Source organism: Trachurus japonicus, chromosome 9 (genome assembly GCF_045865225.1).
Source record: "Trachurus japonicus isolate A0001 chromosome 9, Traja_1.0".
NCBI classification, from domain to species: Eukaryota; Metazoa; Chordata; class Actinopteri; order Carangiformes; family Carangidae; genus Trachurus; species Trachurus japonicus.
In genome coordinates, this window is record NC_140915.1 from 5,589,127 (window position 1) to 5,611,976 (window position 22,850).

Below are 22,850 nucleotides of genomic sequence, written 5' to 3' on the forward strand. Positions count from 1 at the left end.
ACAGGAGGTTCGTCCCACAGTTCGCCACCATCGCAGCACCTCTGACAGCACTGACGGCGAAGGACCAGAGGAACCCGGTCATCTGGAACGAGGACTGCGAGGCAGCGTTCCAAGCTCTCAAGGCCTGTTTGTGCTCTTCGCCAGTTCTGAGGAGCCCGGACTTCAGCCAGCGGTTCCTGGTTCAGACCGATGCCTCAGCGGTGGGACTGGGGGCAGTCCTGGCCCAAGGTGAGCCGGGTGACGAGCGACCGGTGCTGTACCTGAGCCGGAAGCTGCTGCCACGGGAGACCAGGTACTCTACTGTGGAGAAGGAGGGCCTGGCCATCAAATGGGCCCTGGAGAGTTTGAGGTACTACCTGCTGGGGAGGGAGTTTGACTTAGAGACTGATCACAGGGCTCTGACCTGGATTAACTCCATGAAAGACCACAACAGTCGTCTCACCCGCTGGTACCTCTCTCTCCAGCCATTCCAGTTCCAGATCCGACATCGAGCTGGCAAGACCAACGTTGTGGCAGATTATCTCTCCAGGTTGCCGCACATCGTCAACCTCGGGGAGGAGGGGGATAATGTGACGGAGCGCCTTTGAACGCCCCGTCATTCCCTGACCGGCGCGCTCTCTTTCCCAGAGAGTGCCGGTGTCGGGGGCGCGCGCTGCGCCCTCATTGTTCCGGCGGAGCCAAGCTCCTTATAAACTGTTCCCCGCCGGCCGCATCTCGCGGTCCAGCGGTGGCATAAACTTTTCCCGTGCCCTGAACTCTGTTCTCCCCACTGTGGGTCGTCGAGGGTGCACACTCGGCGCCTACGTGACACATACATACGCACACCTACACACACGCTCACCTGCTGTTGCTGCGGAGGTCTGACTCGGGTTCACTGCCCGAACCGAGGCAGTTCCGGTCCACGTAATAAGTAGCGCACTGTGGCGCGCTACCTTGGGTCAGGTGACCACGGACTAACCCATATGTGGTGAATTGTTATAAAGTATTGTTAATTTATGTGTTCTGGGGGGAAAAGTGGCGCAGCCATATGAGGGGTTGTTAGTGCCACAGTACTGGGGTTAGATTTAAAGGGGTTCGGTAAGTTTTGTGTATTTTTCCCAGTTTATGTTTCTTAACCCCTGTGTTTTGGTAATTGGTTTGCCCGGGGGAGGGGCCAAGGGGGTATTTAAAGAGAGCTCAGCTCACTTGAAGGGGTGTTCGGCTGAGGAGCATACAGATTTGCTGCCTGATTCTAGTACATCTCTTTTGCCTCCATTTTGTTGTATATATTCCTGCTGGGTTTTTTTTACGTTGCCACCTGTGAGTATTTTGGGTCTTTTTTTTGGTGTAATAAAAAAGCAAATCACCCAACAAAAGTTTGCCGACTGGGCCATCATCTTTCCATCCATCAATACAAAGTGAAGTCCATACTGAGTTCCAGTTTATATCTATGTCCACAAATTTTGAGTTCCACAACAGTTTAGCTGCTGGGGTATTAATTTCTTGGGAAAGTTTCCTCAAATGTCTATTGGTGCATTTTTTATCTGTTAAATCAATACCATCTAACATAAATTTTTCTTCAAAATGTACATTTCGCTGTGGTCCATTATCACCTCTTAATAACATCAACAGTCCCGCAGGTATAGCGTCAAATATTATGGCAAACTCTTTAGGTGTAATTGGGAATACATACTTATTTAAGAACTCAGTATAATTGTACAAATGTCCATTTTCATTCAACAACTGTGTCACAAACATGATATTTTGATCAAACCATCTCTTAAAAAACAAAGATTTATTCTTATATTGAATATTTTGATTATTCCAAATCAGACATTTGTGTGGCGAGAAGTTATGTTTATAAAGTAACATCCAAGAAAGTAAAGCTTGTTTGTGAAAATTTGCCAGATTGACAGGAAGTTTGTCAACACTATAATTACAGTTTAAAAGAAATTTAATTCCCCCGACCTTCTTGAAAATAAGCTCTGGTATAATGTACCATAATTTACTTACTCCTTGCAAATATCTCTTTAGCCAATTTATTTTAAAAATTGTGTTAGAAGTGTTGAAATCCAATGCATTTAAGCCCCCTTGACAGTATGGGTTACACAGTACTGTTCGTTTCAATTGGTGGGGTTTATTTTTCCAAATAAAGTTGAAAATTTTCGTGTCAATCTGTTTAATTTTTTGGGTGGAACATCCAATACCATAGCTGTATAGACTAGCCGGGATAACCCTTCACTTTTAGATAACAGAATACGTCCACTGATTGATAAATCTCTTAATAGCCACATATCATACTTTTTAAAAAAACTTTTTCAATCAGTGGATTAAAATTCAAGTCAACCCTTTTATCTTGATCCTTACATATTTTAATACCCAGATATGATACAACATCTTTAATACAGATACCTTCTATTTCTGTCAGGTTATTCGGTTTGTCTTTTAAAGCAAAAAGATCACATTTATTAATATTAACCTTCAAGCCTGACACCAAAGAAAATGCATCGAGACAGTCAATTGCTTTTGTAACCTCATTTTCATTCTTTAAAAAAATATAGTGTCATCGGCTAGTTGACAGCATTTCAATTGACTTTCTGCAAGTTGAATGCCTCTAAAATAATCTTTATTAATATGAAGTGCCATTGTTTGCATGATTAATTGAAATAAAAAGGGTGCAATCGGGTCTCCTTGTTTAACCCCTCTGTCTATATTCAAGCTACGGGTGGTTCCATTTAACAGCTTCACTGAACTGGTACACCTTCTATATAATGTCTGAATTGCAGATTTAAAATAAGAGCCAAAACCAAAAAAGTCCAAAGTGTTAAACAAAAAAGAATGTTCTATGGTATCAAAGGCTTTATAATAATCTATGAATAGTATAAAGCTGTTGTCATCAATAAATTCATGGTAGTCAATTAAATCAAAGATTAAACGAACATTATTACTTATATGTCTACCACTCATAAAACCAGACTGGCAATCATCAATAATTATTTGAAGACAAGGTTTAAGTCTTTGAGCAAAAATAAGTGTTAAAAATTTCACATCATTATTAATTAAAGTGATTGGCCTCCAATTGTCAATACTCATTGGGTCTTTCCCAGGTTTGGGAATTACTGTAATGTAATGAGGCCTTGAGACATGGGTGGGGGTAGTTTCCCCATAGACAGGGCTTCCTTATAAACATTAAACAAAAATTCTGAAACCTCTTCCTTGAAAGTTTTATAAAACTCACTCGTTAAACCATCATTCCCAGGGGACTTATTATCTTTTAACTTAGAAATACATGAATTGATCTCTTCTTGAGTAATGTCCTGATCACATATATTTTTCTGTTCTTCATCTATTCGTTTTACATCCCCATCTATAGAACTAAAAAAAGAAAACAAATCACATAAATCAACTTTTTTCTTTTACAAGTTTTCATAAAAATTCTTAACAAAATTAGATATTTCAATGGCATTGTCTATAATCGGGCCATTGATATTTAATTTAATTATTGAGGAGGTTTCTGCATTTCTTTTTCCCAGATTGAAGAAATATTTTGTGTTCTTTTCACCTTCCTCCATCCATTTTCTTCTAGATCTTACGAAGGCCCCTCTTGCTTTATCTTCATAGATCCGATCTAGTTGTAATTGTAATGTAATCAAATTTTCTTTATCTTGTTCGTTTGGGTTTGGATTTTCATATATCATAATTATCTTTTTTATTATATTATCCTCCATTATCCGTTTGTTTTTTGTCATTTCTTTACCTCTGTAGGATGCTAGTCTTCTAATTTGATATTTTAAGAACTCCCATTGCTCTCCAAAAGAGTTCAGCGCTTTTGCCTTTCTCCAGCTTTCATTAATAGTTAACTTTGCCAAGTTTAGAAATTGTTTATCTTCTAAGAGAGTATTATTTAATTTCCAATAACTTGTTCTAATCCTTTGATCATGATCTGTATTGTTATTAAGATTAACTGAAATATATATCAATTCAATTTACCAAACCAAAAATCTATTCTTGACTGTTTACTCAAGTCTTTTGTTTGCCATGTAAACTGACTCTTATCAGGATTTCTATACCTCCATATATCAAAACAATTTAAATTAAAACACAATTGATCAATTTCTGCAGTTTTATCAACTCTCACCGGACGTGGTGGCAAACAATCCAAAAGTGGATCTTTAATGGAGTTCCAATCTCCTCCAAGGATTAGTTTCGCATTAGTTTCGCACTGCTTTTGATCGGTTGATAGTGGATCCATATACTGCGCTGTTTGTTATGGTGCGGCCATTGCTAAAGTTGCTACAACTAGAGAAGCTAGCGGTTAGCAGACTTCATCTCTCGAGGGGGGGTCTAACTCTGTGTTAGGTTGCCTTGGACCATGGGTTAAACTTTCGCCCGAATATCCCTTTAATGCACCCTCTGTTGGACTAGCTTGAGCAGTCTCCCTGAAAGAAATATGGCAAAATTTATATTCAAGCACATGCAGGTTGGGTGAAGGGGGTCTGTTCATTTTGTAATTTACTGAATGAAAAGCTCTGTTTAAAGACTGACTTGCAGATGAGCAAAAAATTAAAAAACTGCATATTCGTTTTTTTGTTTTTGACCATATGAAATGATTATAAAGGGGATGATGTCTGAGCCATAACAAACACATTAATAGACACAACACTGAACATATTGTTGCTGATTTCTTGTCTCCTCAGTGTCTGAGCTGAGGGTTGTTCTGCTGGGGAACAGCTGGTCTGAGAGGAGTTCAGTGGGGAACTTGATACTTGGAGAGACCAAGTTCAACCAACCACCTGACTCCCGTGTGAGAGTCAGTGGACCAGAAGGGGAGAAGAAAATAATTGTCATCAACACCCCAGATCTGCTGGATCCAAACATCCCTGAAGACAAACTGACAGAGTTTATAAAGGACTGTGTGAGACTCTCTGATCCTGGACCTCATGTGTTCCTGCTGGTTCTGAAGCCTGGAAACTTCACTGAGGAACAAAGACTGAGGCTCTGCAGAGTCCTGAGACTCTTCAGTGATCAATCATTTGATCATTCACTGATACTGATATTAACACCCAGAGATCAGAGTTCAGGTGAAAACTACATGAACCATCCACCATTAAATCATATGATCAGAAAATGTAGAAACACGTACTTGAAGCAGGAGAATCTGGACCGTAAAGAGCTGTTAACACGACTGGGTCAAACTGCAAAGGAAAACGATGGAGAACAAGTTTTCTGTAAAAGATTTGAGGGTGCAGCATCGACTCCTTTTGAAGCTGTTGGTAAGTGAAACAATTCCAACAAGAAAATGAAATGTCACTCACTCCCTCACACACACACACACACACACACACACACACACACACACACACACACACACACACACACACACTTTTACTGATTTAGAAAGCAGAGCTACAAAGTAATGCTGTCATCTATTCACAGGGCTGACTGCAGTTACAGAAAATATTCCACAACTGTTAAATCCTGTGTCCAGTAAATACAGTCATCATCAATGCTATTCAAATCATTTTCAGTAATAATAATAATAATAATAATAATAATAATAATAATAAGACTTTATTAAGGACACAATCAGAGGTCCATAGGGACTAGAAATACATAAAAGACAGACAATAAAACTTGGTGGCATCCCAACATTATGTATCTTTGAAAAGTTGTAAAATATGATTACTAATTTACCTGTTTTTCTTCAAGATTAAGTGGTTTAGAAAAGGTCAATGTTAAGAAATTAGGAGTTGTTACATTTGTGTGGTGGTGCCGCAGAGACGAGAGCTGGGACACCGGGTCGGAGGCTCTGATCTTACAAGGTTGGTTTTCAGCCAAGAGACGCGAAGTGGAAGACAGAGAGCCTCCATTCTCCCTGGAACTAGTTACAAGTCAGTGATTTAAAGGAGCTGTAAGAAACGTATGGCAAAGAATCATAAAATCCCCCAATATGTCACTTTGAGATTTTTGTTATAATGTTAAGTGCGTTACAAATCAAATTTATTTTATTTATTATTAAGGCCACGGGCCATCGCACCGGGCACTACTGTTATTGTGTGGATTTTTTCCTACTTATTTTCTTTCTTCCGGTTCCGGACGATTTTCGGTTCACTACTAGTAAATTATATATCAAAACGTGCGGTTTGATCGGGATCAGTGTGCTTTTACTTTTCTCAACCGTTTACGAATTTTACGAAAAACTGCGCAAAATTTTGCATTGAAGTCAATGGGACAGGCGGAAAAAAATGACCGAAAAAGAACAATTATTGGAGTTTTTCAAACGTCTACTGCTCAGGCCTAGAGACTTCATTTGAACTTTAAACAGTAGACACAAGTCTTGTGTATTGGCGTATTATTCCATGTTTTGATAGGTCATATGTGACCTGATCCAGCAAAATGAGTCGCAGTGACCCAAATTTCAAAATTGCTATAAAATGATACCCTAGTCAAAGTCATACATTGGATAGTTTTTAAAATATGGCGATTTTAATGATGGTCTTCCACTCTCTGCTTTTGATTGAAAACCTGAGAAAAATGCGTTCAAACAATTTAGAACGTCTCTGGTTTAAAGCCTTCCGTGAATCTGGCGTCTGTTCTGTACCATGTGATTACACTTGTAGAGGCACCATTCAATGACCCTCGGAAAGCAGAATGTAACTTTTCAGATGCTGTTTACATCTTGTTTCTATCATAAACGGTTCAGAAGATATTTCATGTTTAGTAAAACATCTGCAAGCGTTAGCATGCTACTACGTTTGGTTTAGCATCGATGCTACGCTTGGTTTAGCATCACTGCTACCGCTCAGCTGAGCATCTGGTCCCGTACTACGTGATTTCACGTGGCTACCCTTGTTGTCATAAATGCACCATTCAAGGACCCTCGGAAAGCGGAGAATCTCACGATTCAGATGCAGTTTACAGCTCGTCCCTATCAGGTTCAGAAGTTATTCAGCCTAATGTTGTGCTCATCTCTAGAGGGTTAAAAGTTGTAAGTCAACTTTAATCGTCATTTTCGTGCCTTTCCTCAATTATCTGGACTATGAAACTTTGGGAGATTGTTTTTGAATGTCATTTCTTTGAAATTAGCAAAAAAAATTTTTTTTGAGTTTTTATTGATTTTCCCACGTTATCAGCTGATTATCTAAAAATAGAACGTTGCGACTTCCGACTCATTTCGCCAGAGCGGGTCACATATAGTTTTTGATCCCTGATCAATGACCGTGATCGTTTTTGGAGAAGTTATGAGATTATAATGGTTGTGTATTGCACGGAATGTTCATGTCAGAGTGCGTGACATCATCGGTTTAAGTGGGAGAGATGCCAGAAAAATCCCTGAATTCCTCTCTTTCCACATTCCCCCTGGACACAATTTACACTCTACACACATGATTTTTTCCACATTTGTAAGACAAACTTGTTCTGTCTCTCACCATGTGCTCAAAATATCAGAGAGACTTACAGAATTTACAGAATCAGCCCCTAAGTGTGGCCGCGTCTGTCTCTGCTCCTCATTGACTCCAATACAAAGATTTTCTGAGAGAAGCAGAATGGACCGATGTTTTAAAATTTCCAGTGTCTCCAAAATATTTACTGTAGAAACACCAAATCGTACCAAATTTTTCAGGAAGTCCTTACAGCACTGTTGATCTGTGTTTTGTTCTGATAGGAGTTACCATTTTGTCACAGTAAGCCTTTTGCAAGACCAGTGCAGAGGCAGAAAATCGCCCTTTTTCTTGACGTTTCTGTCTGCCTCAGCCTGGGGGGCCCAGATCGTCATTGGCAACCACCTCAAGTTGCCGTGGTAACCACTGATCCTCAGGCCAGAGCTCGTTAACTTCATAAACAATCCACCTGGCGCTCGTTTAATAATAATAATAATAATAATAATACATTTTATTTAGAAAGCGCCTTTCACGCCACTCAAGGACACTTTACAGCAGATAAAATCATCAAAAACACAGAATAAATCATCAATAAACAATACCAAAACAAAACACACAGCACGGAATAAACAACATTAAAAAGCACAGAATAAACAACAATAAACACATCAGTAAGAATGAATAATGAAAAGAACAAATAAATAAAACTGTGCAGAATAAAAGGGAAGTGTTAGGGTGAGGGGTGGTGGGGTGGATAGGCAATTTGAAACAGGTGGGTTTTGATTTTTGTTTTGAAAAGAGGGAGAGAGTCAATGTTACGGATGTGAGATGGTAAATAATTCCAGAGTCGGGGAGCAGAGCGACTGAAAGCTCTGCTCCCCATGGTGCTGAGGAGAGCAGGGGGGACAGTGAGGTGGAAAGAGGAGGAAGATCTGAGGGAGCGTGCTGGAGTGGCAATGTGGAGAAGATCAGACAAGTATGGAGGGGCGAGGTTGTGGATAGCTTTGAAAGTATACAGAAGGATTTTGAATTGGATTCGTAATGTGACCGGGAGCCAGTGAAGTTGCTGTAGGATGGGGGTGATATGGTGGGAAGAAGGGGTTTTGGTGATGACACGTGCAGCAGAGTTTTGAACCAGTTAAAGCTTATGGAGAGACTTGTGAGGGAGACCGAAGAGGAGAGAGTTGCAATAAACAAGACGGGAGGTGACAAGGCTGTGGACAAGGATGGAGGCGGTGTTGGGAGTGAGGGAGGGACGGAGTCGATTGATATTACGTAGATGAAAGTAGGCAGCCCGAGTGGTGTTATTGATGTGAGATTTGAATGATAGAGTGCTGTCAAGGATGACACCCAGACTCTTAACCTGAGGGGAGGGGGAAACTGAGGAACTGTCGATAAGAAGGGGGAAACGGTCAATTTTGGATAGTGTAGATTTGGTGCCAACTAGAAGGATTTCTGTTTTATCACTGTTTAATTTGAGGAAGTTGGAAGTGAACCAGGATTTGATTTCGGTTAAGCAGGTGATGAGGGAAGAGGGTGGGAGTGCGGAGTTTGGTTTACTGGAAAGGTAGAGCTGGGTGTCATCCGCGTAGCAGTGGTAATGGATGTTGTATTTACGGAAGATGGTGCCAAGGGGGAGGAGATAAGTGATAAGTCACCTGTAGTGACTGGGGAGGGGTCAGACTTAAAGGATTTGAGCTGGATGAACTGAGTGCGGCCTGAGAGATAGGAGTGGAACCAGTGAAGGGGGGTGTGGGTGATGCTGATGGAGGAGAGTCTATGAAGGAGGATGGGGTGGGAAATGGTGTCAAAAGCTGCACTTAGGTCGAGGAGGATGAGGATGGAAAGTGAACCGGAATCAGCTGCAGTGAGAAGATCGTTGGTGATTTTTATGAGTGCAGTTTCGGTGCTGTGGCGGAAACCAGATTGAAAAGGGTCATAGAGGGAGTTTTGAGTTAAGTGGGTGTGTAATTGGGTGGCGACTATTTTTTCAAGGATTTTGGATATGAAAGGTAGGTTGGAGATGGGGCGGAGATTATTGTAGTTGTTGGGGTCTAAGCCAGGTTTTTTCAGAATAGGGGTGATAGCTGCAGTTTTGAGGGGTGAGGGAACAGTTCCAGTGGTGAGTGAAGAGTGAATGATGGCAGATATGAGGGGAAGCACAGAGGGGAGACAAGATTTGACAAGGGTGGTGGGAAGGGGGTCAAGCTGACAGGTAGAGGGTTTGGATTTACGGATGAGGTCATAGATTTGAAGGTCAGTGGGAGGTTGGAAACTAGAGAAGTGCTGACAGTGTGGCAGAGGTGCTGGTGGGAGGAGAGGAAGTGCAGGTGGGAGAGAGGGAAGTGAGTCTGAATCTAAGTGTTGGTGAATGATGGAGATTTTGTCATTGAAAAACTGCATGGAGTTACAGGTGTCAGTTGAATAGAGGTGGGGAGGTAAGGAGTCAGGTGGCTGGAGAGTTCTGTTGAGCAGTGTGAACAGTGATCTGGTGTTTCCTTCATTGGAGATTATCTGAGCGGAGTAGTGGTTTGTTTTGGCTTGGATGATTGAGTCCTTGTAATGGCGTATGTGGGTTATGTACATTTCTTTGTGAATGGTGAGTCCAGTTTTCTTATAGAGTCGTTCCAGTTGGCGGCCTTTAGTTTTCATGGAGCGGAGATGAGGGGTATACCAGGGGGCAGTTGTGGAGAAGGAGACAGAGCGTGTTTTGAGTGGAGCGAGGGAGTTGAGGATGTTGCTTAGACTTGTGTTGTAGAGGGTTATCATTTCGTCAGAGGTGGTAGAACAGTCCGGGATCAGAATAGTGTCAATGTTGGAGCAGAGAGTGTCAATGTTAATGTTCTTTAAAGCTGGCCTGTGGAGTTTATACATATAAAACAATGTCCGTTACATTGCAGCCACTGCCAAACGACTTATTAGGATGATCATTGAACGCATCTCCACCACACAACAGTCCCTGGTTTACCCAGGAGCGCAATTGCCTCTGAGGAGCGACTTTCCCGCGCTGTCGCACAGGGAATTACGCATGCAACGCAACGTTCGGATTTGACGTAGGGTTTAGAGCGCTGGTAAACAGAAGAGAAGAAGAACATGTTATCTTATTTTTGTCTAGTCTGATATGCAGCCGGTGGAAGCACTGACACTGCAGCCACCGGAGCGGAGGAGACCCGACGGCGGATTCTATCCCGCCCCCCTCCCCCCCCGACACGCACCGCACCGTAACTGGAGAGATCCGCCCGGTGAGCGCGTTCAGAGTCGACCACCGTACCCCCCCCCTCTCGCTGACCTCCGCGGTCCTGGCCAGCACAGGTACCAGGAGACCAAGACCCCCTGTCATGTCGGTCCTCCACCCTCTCTGATCCGCCGCAAGTTGCAAGAGCCCCGCGGAGCCCAGTCTCTCCCTCCTCTCCCACACTTCAGCACCTGTCCTGGGCTACAGCTTGGCTCGCTCCACCGTCCTTTACTTTTGAAGTAGCTATAACTAATAATAATGCAACGTATAGCCTAACTATACACGCGTATGAGTGATCAGAACAGTAAATTGTTTACACTACTTTTAAAAGGAGTAAAGTCATTTACGAGGAGCGAGCCGAGCCGACACGGTGCAGCCCAGGACAGGTGCTGAAGTGCGGATGAGAGGAGTGGACAGACCGGGCAGGAGCAATACAGAGGCGTCTCGTCGGTCCTCGGCCGTCTTTAATGTCCCGAGACACCTCTTTCAATCCGTTTAAGGTTATTTGTTTGTGTTTAGGGAGGCTATATTTGCTTAGAATATTTTTTGGCAACCAGAAAAGCAATGTTGGACCCGGCGTGGCGGCGCCATCACACTCGCTCGCAAAAAAAAAAGACAAGAAAAAAGGAAAGAAAAAACGCACTTACACACATTTTGGAGGAGGGAAGCGCGTCACAGCATCATTTTTATTAAATCATAGTTTTCTCTAAATTAAGACAGTGTGCGGGACTATTTTTCACCCAGCCCCCCCCCCCAAAATGTAGGCCTATGTATAAAAATATGAAAATAAATTGCGTGTAGGCCTAGATATCGTTTAGGGATTTTTTTTTTTTTTTTTACTAAACGTTTACAGTTTCATTCCGTGTAAACGTTTACACATGTATAAGGTCACACCCCTAAATAAATGCCAAAGCTGAATGAACACAACTTTTTTTTCTCTTCCTACTTCGCCAGTCACCTGGTTGCCTGGTTACCTGCACTTACCGTTCGGGGAGGGAGGGAGGCAAGGGGGGGGGTTCAACGTCATCGAACGGCGCAGGCTGACTGTTGCAGTAGCCTACTCGAAAAAAAACACGGCTGATGGCTCGTAATGAGCAAAGCTCCACAGGGCAGCTTTAAGTTCCGGAATGAAATGAAGCGTGGTGACTTGATTCTTGAAAGGCAGAGTGCAGTGCTAAAAGAGATGAGGAAATGGTCACTCACATGGAGATCGTCAGCTGTGCAGTTGGAGGGGGTGAGGCCAGAGCAGCAGATTAGGTCCAGAGTGTGTCCTTTTGTGTGTGTTGGGAAGTTGATGAATTGATGGAGTCCAAAACTGTCCAGGCATGATGAAAAGTCTCTGGTGAGGGGTGAATTAATGTTGTCCATGTGTATATTGAAGTCCCCTAGTAATATGATGTTTGGTGATAGAGTGGATAGATGGGTGAGTAAGACGGCAAAATCATTTAAGAAGTCACTGTGGGGCTTGGGAGGGCGGTAGAAAGTGGCAATGATGGTGGGAGTGGGTCCAGGGAGTGTAAGTGCAAGATGTTCAAATGAGAAGACAGGCAGTGACTGTGGTAGGACTTTCCATTTCCTATGGTGAATGACTGCAATACCTCCCCCACAGCCGTGGCTACGGGGGTGGGAGAGGTAAGTAAAGTCCGGTGGGGTGGAGTCGTTCAGTGAGGAGAAGTCATTTGGTTGTTGCCAGGTTTCAGTCAAACAGAGGAAGTCGAGCTTGCGGTCAGTGAGGAGGTCATGGATGAGGTGTCCTTTGTTTGTAAGTGAGCGGATGTTGAGAAGTCCGAAGCTGACAGATGAGTTATCATATTTGGTGTGAGTGGAAGCCAGCATAGATGGGCTGGCTAGTACAGAGTGATTAACAGTCTGGGTGGTGTTTCTGCCAGAGTGGTGTCTGTTTGTAATAAGGACAGGAATAGGGAGTGGTTGGGTGTTGCTGTGGTTATTGGACAGAGTAATGATGGAGAGGCCAGCAGCAGAGGGAGACGATGACAGGTGTGGCCAGCAGGGGGAGCTCTGGGGAGAAGCTGTCGACAGTGAGTGCACCACAGAGGGAGAGGGGGGCGTGAGTGGGGGGGAAGTTAACAGTCAGTCATGTGGGAAGGAATGTACAGTGTGCTGCAGATTAGCCGCTAGCATGCGGCTACCTACGTGGCTAGGGTGTATTCCATCCGACTTAAAAAAGGATGAGCGGTTCCAGAAAAGATTAAAATTGTCCACAAAGGCAATGCTGTGAGCTTGGCACGCAGACTGGAGCCAGGTGTGCAGACTGAGGACTCGGCTGAAACGCCCACATCCACGGCCAGAAGTGGGGATGGGGCCGCTGATGAATGCAGAGAGTTCAGAGTTTTTCAGGAAATTTAAAAGTCGGATGAAGTGATTCTTCGTGAGCTCAGTCTGGCGGAGGGATGTGTCATTTGTACCGACATGGATTATAAATCTCTGGATGGAGGTTGGCAGAGTTTTCAACAGAGTGGGGAGATGTGTTAAAATGTCAAGGACCTTCGCACCGGGGAAACACCGTGTGACTGCGTTGAAAAAGCGGATGTTTTTTACGATGGAGTCACCTACAATTAAAGTCGTCGGAGGGAAAAGAGGACGTGGAGACTGCGTGACCGGAGAGGGACAGGACGATGGAGGGGAGCTCAGCCTCTCCGGGGAGGACAGTGGGGACAGGGCAGGAGGGACACGGGCCCGCTGCGGTGCAGGTGTGAAGCACGGTATTGACAGCCGGCGGGACCCGGTGAGGGAGCGCTCCGGCGCGGCAGGTGGACAGGACGGGGGCGGAGGAGCAGGCTGGGATCCCGGGGGCAAGGGGGGGAAATCGTGCAGGTCGAGGATGCTGTACTTGTTCTCCAGGTGAAGGTGGAAGACTGGAGCCTGTGGTGGAAACTTTGTTTTCCCGATGCGGGCACTGATCTGGGACCAGTGCTCCTGGTGAGATGGAGTGGAGCTAACCGGAGCCTTAGGTTTAGCTCCGAGCCTTGTCCAGGAGACGTCATGGATGAAGGGTGGAGGAGCAGCCGTGGGATCACGGTGAATGGAGACAGACTCAGGGGGTGAAGCAGGTTTCCCAGCAGCGGGCTCCGGAGGAGAGGTGGTCGCGGCAGCGGCGGTCGCAGCAGCAGCGGGGTCCGGAGGAGAGGCGGCAGCGGCGGCAGGCTCCGGTGTGCCAGTGGGGTCGGGGTGTGGTAGAGCGAAGATGATGGTGTCCAGCAGCTTCTCGTCTTCCTGGATCAGGTAGAGCCTGGAGATTCTCTTCTCCAGCTCCTGGATCTTTTCAGCCAGACAGGTGCAGTTGACACAGCCGGATGGAGAGGAGAGTGGAGTCATGGCTGAAACAGAGAGGACAGAGGCCAGCAGGCAGCCAACAACACCAGACGGGAGCGAACAGAGGGCAGTCTGAAATGATGACTGGACTGTGCCGTGTAGGACACTTGCACACCAGGGGTCCGTAGGAGCCCGCAGCGGTGGATTAGCAGAACAATAACAGATCAGATCAACAGCACGGAGAGGAGACCTACCGGCGAGGGCCTGGGAAGAGGCCCGCTATTGGTGGAAAACTCAGGTAGGTCTTGGTTGCAAAGTTCCAGTCCGTAGCCGATGTAATCCCAGATGTTTGTTTAATCCATGGGGGCATTGATTGATGAATGTAGCTGGATACACACCGAATAAGAGACAGTTCTTGATAAAATCAGTGCCAGCGCAGTCGGGGCCTGTTTGCTAGTTGTGCAAACACTAGCCAGGTTTAAAACGCCGGAGGAGTGAAATCCACACGTCCGATTGCTAGTATATTTCACCCAGGTCAAATATATACTTAAAGCAGAAGTAAGTGGTCCGGTCGTTTTCGCTAATGCTGCGTTTCAGGCAGGCTTTTGAAATCGTAAATTACAGCTTCAAGTCACAACTTACGACTTTGTAGCGTTCCAGGCAACCCACTCGTGTTTTTCCGACCTGTTTTACCGGTGAAAGTCACTATAACGGCCACTCGTAACTTCTGACCCGTGAACTCGTACCAGATCGAACTGGTAGGACTTCACAGGACGGAAAAACACGAGTTACGAGTTTCCTTGAACGCACCATAACAGTCCTCGTCCCTACGTCACCACATTCACGGCGTCCCTTGGCTGCACACACAGCCCTGCATGCCGTTCTCTCTCCTCATTGGATAAAAACTGTAGGATACGATAAATGTTTTCTCCTCGGCTCAGAGCAGAGCAGAGGGACTGACAGACCCGTGTTTCAGACCAAACACTCTATGTAAGTGATTGCTGTCGGAAGATATAACTATTTAAGACTTATATTAACACAAATATATCACTTACTTCTGCTTTAAAGCCAACCAGTTACTGAAAGTGGGTTGTCAAGAAGTTGAGATAAAAACGCTAAAACTGGGTAAAAAGGACGGTTTGCGGGAGCGACTCTGGCCAGCGGCGACTGACAGGAAGGCGGAGGCGACACTCTCACACACGTGACACACGTTTAAATGTTTATAAACACAGACACAGCTAAATCAGACTGACACAGGATGCAGCTCATAGTCACACACACACACACACACACACACACACACACACACACACACACACACACACAGACTCTAGAACCAGCTCTGGAAACTGTTCTGAGATCAGATTGATTCAGACTTTATTCCTCCTGTTGCTCCCTGTTGTACTTAATTGACTTCTCTCTCAAAGCGCTGTACTTATTATGGGCTGCTTTTTAAAAAAACTTTTATACCATTGCTTCAGGCACCTTAGTTCAAGTCACTGTCAAACACAACCACACACACCAACACACACAGGTAGCTTCATGTGAGTACACACACACACACACACACACACACACACACACACACACACACACACACCAACACACCAACACATAGGTAACTTCATGTGTTTACAGTTACAGACACACACACACACACACACACACACACACACACACACACACATCAAAACACACACATTTGAAATATTTATTTATGCCCACACATTGCACAAGGGACATAAACACTGCCAGTGCAGTTGACAATGGAAGACGGTCAGACACAAAGCCCCTGGGCAGCTAAACACAGTTACATACAAAATGACCTACAGGTCAGATAGAAAACAGACATTCAAGGATACAAAAAACAACGTCTCCTCCAGATTGAGCGGCTACCAATAATAACTGAGACTGAGCAGTACCTGGCCAACTGTTTAGCTCTTCTTTTCGGGAGGCCGGCCATCTGAAGGCCCCTCACAACCAACTTATGCACATGCCCCAGACTACCAAATATAAAGACTAGAAGTTTACATCTGTAGCCCAGCTGAGAGATGGTCACACACAAAGGTAACCTAATGTGGTTACAGCTCCTCCATATCAGTGCTTATAGAAAGATGATCATGTGTCTGTCTGATCAGCTCTGTCTTGACTTTAAGGTCGTGGGTTTGATTCCCATGTTGACAGAGATGGCAAAACCGGCCGTAGCTCCCGTGGCCCTCTCAAAATTTCCCAGAGGAAATTTTCTAGTTATTATAACTATGTCAACCAGAGACTACGGAATTAGGTTAACGTGAAATACTGATCTAACTGACAACAACACTACAGCCAGAATATTCACACTCAAAAATTGTATTTGCAGCAGCAAATCATGTTTATGTTTTGATTTTGTGTTTTGGCTTGTTGCCCCACCCACTGCTCTCTCCCAATCACAGCGTAAGTAGCATTTCGGCCTCCGGGTTGCCAGTTAAGCTTCCACTGACCTGCAACGATCTCAGCTAAAGCTAAAGGGAAAAATTATAAAGTGAAAGTTGGAAAATAGGGAGGAAATGTGGTGAAATGGAGCTGATGGCAACCAAATTGATGGTGAATGTGTGGAGTGGTACATAAAATAAGTCCGGCCCGGTCACTTCGCCTGTCTCTGATCACCATGTGTAAAGAATAGGGGTGTCACGATTTCGATTTTTTATCGAAATCGATCGAAATTACGTCACGATCTCGAGCATCGAAGTCAAAGAGAGGATCGACGATCCCCCCCCGCGCGCGCCCGCTACAACTGCCCGTTGTCCCCATTGCGCACCAAGCGTCTTGTCAGTCACTGGTCCGAGTTTTCCTTTACTTTTTATTTCGAGACAACACTCACTCATTCTCTCTCTTTTTTTTTTTTTTTTTACCGGCGGTGTCAGCTGCTGTGCACGTCTGCAGCAACCCAAACAAATGCACATGTTGACTGGCTCTATTCCAGCCACATGATTGGTTCGGCGCAGCGGAACTCTCAATATCATTGGCTATTTGCCAAAACATGGATGAATGAAACCTATTGACCACGTCTCATATTTCTATCGAAGAAAAGTTATTTCACAATTTATACTGTTTTATCACCCAGCCCTAGGGGGGCTACTGTCCCCCTCCTACCTGGGAAACAGGAGGGAGACACAGCTCTAACTACACAACACCGATCAGCACTGAGAACCGCATGTTGCAGAGACATTATAAGATAAAAAAAAAAAAAGGTGCAACTTGCCACTTTTTGTCGATGTATTATTTGCGGGGGCTTTCGGGGGATCTGGTGACGGTGGAGGATCCAGACTGATTCACTGTGGGCCACCGCCAGTCTGATCAGGACTTGATCATCAGGTCCATTACAGCGCAGCAGCTGCAGCTCTGCCCCGCTGTCACATGACTCTCGCGTATCAGCGCAATCTCGTTTACATTACATTAAGCCGACATCAATAATGAGACACGACGGTAAATTAATGAAAATAAAATTATGATAATGTAGCCTACAGATATAAATATATTTGTTTCAAAACCTTGGGGGCAATTTTGGCCCCTGGATTATGATTTTTGGGGGCATGTTACCTTTATATTGTAAATAAATTATTTAAATGTGACCATTAGTGCCTAATGTGATACATTATGGAAATTGCATCACTTATATGTAGCCCATCTTTTGAAATAAGATTTACTGTACAAAATTTGATGAATAAAACCAATGATCGTAGGCTAGACTAGTCTGAAAATAGCATAGGCGTCTGTGCTGTAAGAAAAAGAAAAAAAAAATCGAGAATCGAATCGAATCGTGACCCTAAAATCGAAAATCAAATCGAATCGAGGATTTGGAGAATCGTGACACCCCTAGTAAAGAAGCCTCGCACCGGAGAGCCAGTGAAATATTTTTCATTTAGGCCGGGGGGTAACGTCTGATATGTTGGCTCATATGGCATGAAGAACATGCACTAAAGGTCCTGAGATGCAGGGTTTCAGTGTGTGTGTGTGTGTGTGTGTGTGTCAGACTGGCTGAGTTACCTGTTAATAATATGATATATCACATTTAACTGACTAAATGACTAAACTCACTGACTGAGCACGAGGAGCAATCAGAAGACTTCTTCATGAGGGTAAATGTGTTTCAGCCTTTAAGTGCACTGAAAACATTTTATCTTTTGTTGTGTTTCAGCATCTGGTCCCAGGATTGTGCTGCTGGGGAAAAGTGAAGACAACAAGACCAAACTCGGTAACGTCATCATCAGGGAACAAGTTTTTCATCAAAAAAAGTCACCATCCAGACAGTGTGTGGCCCACAGTGGAGAGTTGAGAGAAAAACCAGTCACAGTGGTGAAAACTCCAGACATGTTCAGTCTGACTGAGGAGATGATGAGAGAAGAAGTGAAGAAGTGTGTGTCTCTTTGTTCTCCTGGACCAAATGTTCTGCTGCTGTTGGTGAAGCCTTCTGACTTCACTGAGAAGGACAGAAAAACACTGAACTTCATCCTGAGTTTGTTTGGTCAAGATGCTTTGAAACACTCAATAGTTGTCCTAACACATGAAATTACTGAAAAGACTGTCACTGTAAATAAACTCCTTCAAGACTGTAGAGGAAGACACTACTGGATGTCAGAAGACAACTATGGATCCTTGATGAAGAAGATTGAAGAAACAGCAAATGAAAACGATGAGACCCCCCCACCTGAAAGTGACCACATGAACCCAGCTCTAAACCTGGTTCTGTGTGGGGGGATAGGAGCAGGGAAGACTTCAGCAGCTGAGGCCATTTTAGGTCAGACAGAGCTTCATTCAGTCTCCAACCCATCAGAGTGTGTTAAACATCAGGGAGAGGTGTGTGGACGTCAGGTTTCCCTGGTGGAGCTTCCTGCCTTGTATGGAAAACCTCAGGAGGAAGTGATGGAGGAATCACTCAGGTGTATCTCCCTCTGTGATCCTGAGGGCGTCCATGGCTTCATCCTGGTCCTACCTGTGGGTCCCCTCACTGATGAAGACAAAGGAGAGTTAAAGACCATCCAGAACACATTCAGCTGCAGAGTCAATGACTTCACCATGATCATGTTCACTGTGGAGTCAGATCCTACAGCTCCAGATGTTGTTAACTTTGTAACTCAAAGCAAAGACATCCAGGAGTTCTGTCTGAGCTGTGGAGGAAGATCTGTTGTTGTCAACATCAAGGACAAACAGCAGATCTCTGATCTGTTGGACACTGTGGACAAGATGAGGGCTGATAAAGATGAAACACACAGCTACACAACAGAGACATTTGCATTAGGGAAAATGGATGAAATCTTACTACTACAGAAAAATGTCAACACACTTCAGGCTGAACTCCAGGGCCTTAAAAAAAAGAGAGCAGTCACTGGTCAGTGCTTCACTGAAGTTCTATGTCATACATGATCAACATGATATATTTTGATAGTCAATATTTGGTTAATAATTCATTAATTATTAACATGTAAACTAACATAATTTATTTTGTTGTTGCAGGTGATGAAGAGACTCAGAGCTCAGACTGTCTCAGGATTGTGCTGATAGGGAAGACTGGAAGTGGAAAGAGTTCTTCGGGAAACACCATACTGGGAAGAAAAGAGTTCAAAGCTGAATCAAGTCAAACATCAGTCACTAAGTGTTGTCATAAAGCTCAGGGTGAAGTAGATGGTCGTCTTGTTGTTGTGGTCGACACTCCTGGTCTATATGATGACAGTTTGTCCCATGAACAGGTTAATGAGGAGATGGAGAAATGTATCAGTCTTCTGGCTCCAGGTCCACATGTCTTCCTGTTGGTGTTACAGATCGGAAGATTCACACCAGAGGAGAAGGAGACACTGAAACTCATCAAGGAAGGATTTGGGAAGAATTCAGAGTCGTTCACCATCATTCTGTTGACAAGAGGCGATGACCTGGAAGATGATGAGCAGACCATTGAAAAGTACATTGAAAAGAAATGTGATGAGTCCTTTAAGAAGTTGATCTCTGACTGTGGAGGAAGATACCATGTGTTTAACAACCGTGATAAACACAATCATACACAAGTCAAAGAGCTGATAAAGAAGATCGACACCATGGTGAAGACAAACAGAGGAAGCTGCTTCACTAATGAGATGCTGGAAGAGGCTGAAGCAGCAATACAGAAAGAAATGGAGAAGATCCTGAAGGAGAAGGAAGAGATGAAGAGAGAGAAGGAAGAACTAGAAAGAAAACATGAGAAAGAAAAAGAGGACATGAAAAAAAGAATGGAAGAACAGAGAGCAGAAATTGAACGAGAGAGAAAACTGAGAGATAAACAACTCAAGGAAATGGAGGAAAAGATAAAGAAGGAGCATGGGCAGAGAAAGAAAGAACATGAAGAAAGAGAGAAGGAAGACAAGAGGAAGAAAAAACAGGAAGAAATTCAACAACAAGAATGGGAACAAAAATTAAATGATCTGGAGAAAAAAATAAAATCTGAATCAAAGTTAAAGGAAAGTATTAACAGAGAGCTGGAACAGAACAGAGAGGAGATGAGGAAACATCGAGAGAACTGGGAGAAGGAAAGAAAAGAGGGGTGGGAAAAAAGAAATCAAGCAGATGAACAGAGACGACAGGAGGAGCAACAAAGACTGAAAAAACTCCAAGAGGAATATGAACAAGAAAAAGAAAACTCTGAAAAGAGAAGGAAAGAAGAAGATCGAATCAGAAGAGAAAACGAGAACATGAACAGAAGAATAGAAGAACAGAGAGCAGAAATTGAACAAGAGAGAAAACTGAGAGATGAACAACTCAAGGAAATGGAGGAAAAGATGAAGAAGGAGCGTGAGCAGAGAAAGAAAGAACAGGAAGAGAGAGAGGAGGAAGAAAGGAGGAAGAAAAAACAGGAAGAAATTCAACAGCAAGAGTGGGAACAGAAACTTAATGATCTGGAGAAAAAAATAAAGTTTGAATCAAAAGAAAAGGAAACTATTGACAGAGAGCTGGAACTGAACAGAGAGGAGATGAGAAAACAACGAGAGAACTGGGAGAAAGAAAGAAAAGAGTTTTGGGAAAAAAGATATAGAGAGGATGAACAGAGAAGACAGGAGGAGCAACAAAAACTGAAAAAACTCCAAGAAGAATATGAAAAAGAAAAAGAAAACTTTGAAAAGAAAAGGAAAGAAGAAGATAAAACCAGAAGAGAAGAGGAGGAGAAGGAAAGAAAAGAACTAGAAGAAAACTACAAGAAAAAAATAGATGACATGAAAAGTTTATATGAAGAGGAAGCCAGAAAACAGGCTGAAGAATTCAACGATTTCAGACAGAAATACATGAAAGATTTTGAAGCTCTGATGGAAAAACATGATGAAGAACTGAAGGCTCTGAGGGAATATCATGAGGAAGACAAACAACAGACAGAAGAGGCACACAGCAAAGAGTACAGTCTGTTACGAGATCTCTCCAGTCACAAAGAAAAGGAGCTGAAAGAGGAAGTGGAGAGAAAAAAAAAATTAGTACAAGATGAAAAGAATGAAAAAACTAAACTAATGAAGGACAAAGACAAACGACTCAAAGAACTGGAGGAATTGAAGAAAAATCAAGAAAAAGAAATAAATGATCTGAAGGAGAAATACAAGGAGAAATGTACCATCTGCTGATGATAATAATGTTATTCATCATGTTACAAACTGAACATTATTTAATGGTTCAGTGAGGTGAATGAATTCAGCACAGCATCTCCTGAAATATGTGTCTATCAGTAAAGCTATCATCTATACTTTTTTTATTGTTGAGTAATACACCTCCATTCATGTTTAATCCAAAAATTAAAAACAGTATTGTCATTTTTACATTAGGATTTTGGTTCAATTAATTTATATCAATTAAGGGCAAATAGCCCCCAAAAATATACCCCTTTAATATATGGTCTGGACCATATACGTATACTACATATGATTTGGATTAAAGGGGTAGTTCAACATTTTGGCAAATTCGCCCATTGCCATAATACGAATACGAATGTGAATAACTTTATTAATCCCCGAAAGAAAATTCATTTGTCTGTCAGCTCATTGACCATTTACAGAAGAATGAAAAAGCCTGATGGCTGAAGGTAGAAAGGATCTTCTTTCTTTGTCCTTCAGCAAAGAGAGAGGAACCGTCCACCACCATCCATCGCTGCAGGGGTATCAAATCGCCGGCAAGAAGAACGCTCAGGGCGGCTGAATGGTGAATTGATCCTCACTATTCTGTTGTTAGACTGTGTAATCTGGGGACTGGGCCCAGCCTGGCTTTGAACTGTGAGGTTTCAGGTGGGAGTGATTATTGCATTGTATTTAGTTTTATAACAGGAGTGCTTGTCTTTGAGGTAAAGGTAAAGGTAAAGGTACTTTATTAGTCACATATACAGCTAGTACAGTGAAATTCTTTCTCTGCATTTAACCCATCCCTGAGGAGCAGGGTACTCCCTGTGAGGTCGAACATTTGCAGTTCTTTGTTAATCAGCACTTTATCCCCTTCTTTTGGTTCACTTGTGTCACCTTTTCCTTTCTACAATATGTCAACCAAATAAACCACTTATTCATTACATCTGTTAGGCTACTGTCCACCTTCCCCTTTCCAAACCGAGCTGTGTTATAACATGTTTTAAACCAAAGATGAGATGCAGTTAGATGATTGTATGCTTCTTTTTGGCTTGTTGAGTGTTGGGGCTGCAGCTGTGATATTGTTGTGTATTGTGAATGTGATTTCAAACTAAGGTACTTGTGTTATTAACAGGATTGGACAACATCTTAGTTTAAAAACTGATTTCATCCACACACAATATGTTGTGCTGCGAGTTTGTTTTTTATTGCCTTTTATTTTTATTTTCATCTTATAAAGTCTGAGAAATACAATTCATGTTAGCTAACTCCTGTTTTTATTATATTTACTCGTTAATGTTGCAACATGTGTTTGTAATTTCCCCTCTTTAAGTTGCCTTACGATTCCTTACTGTTTATCTTTTTTTGTCATTGACTGCTATT

At 43.2% G+C, this 22,850-nt stretch overlaps 1 protein-coding gene across 1 annotated transcript in view; it reads left to right on the forward strand.

Annotated features, from left to right (window-relative positions):
- The window catches only part of LOC146980781 (uncharacterized), a 35,226-nt gene extending 13,744 nt beyond the window's left edge, over nt 1-21,482 (forward strand). The window contains exons 3-8 of the mRNA XM_085788005.1: nt 4,677-5,252; nt 13,179-13,458; nt 13,610-13,790; nt 14,032-14,167; nt 18,041-19,237; nt 19,363-21,482. Coding sequence (XP_085644131.1) covers nt 4,677-5,252; nt 13,179-13,458; nt 13,610-13,790; nt 14,032-14,167; nt 18,041-19,237; nt 19,363-21,482 — 4,490 coding nt within the window. The remainder of the gene's footprint in view (nt 1-4,676; nt 5,253-13,178; nt 13,459-13,609; nt 13,791-14,031; nt 14,168-18,040; nt 19,238-19,362) is intronic.
- Nucleotides 21,483-22,850: the final 1,368 nt, after the last annotated feature.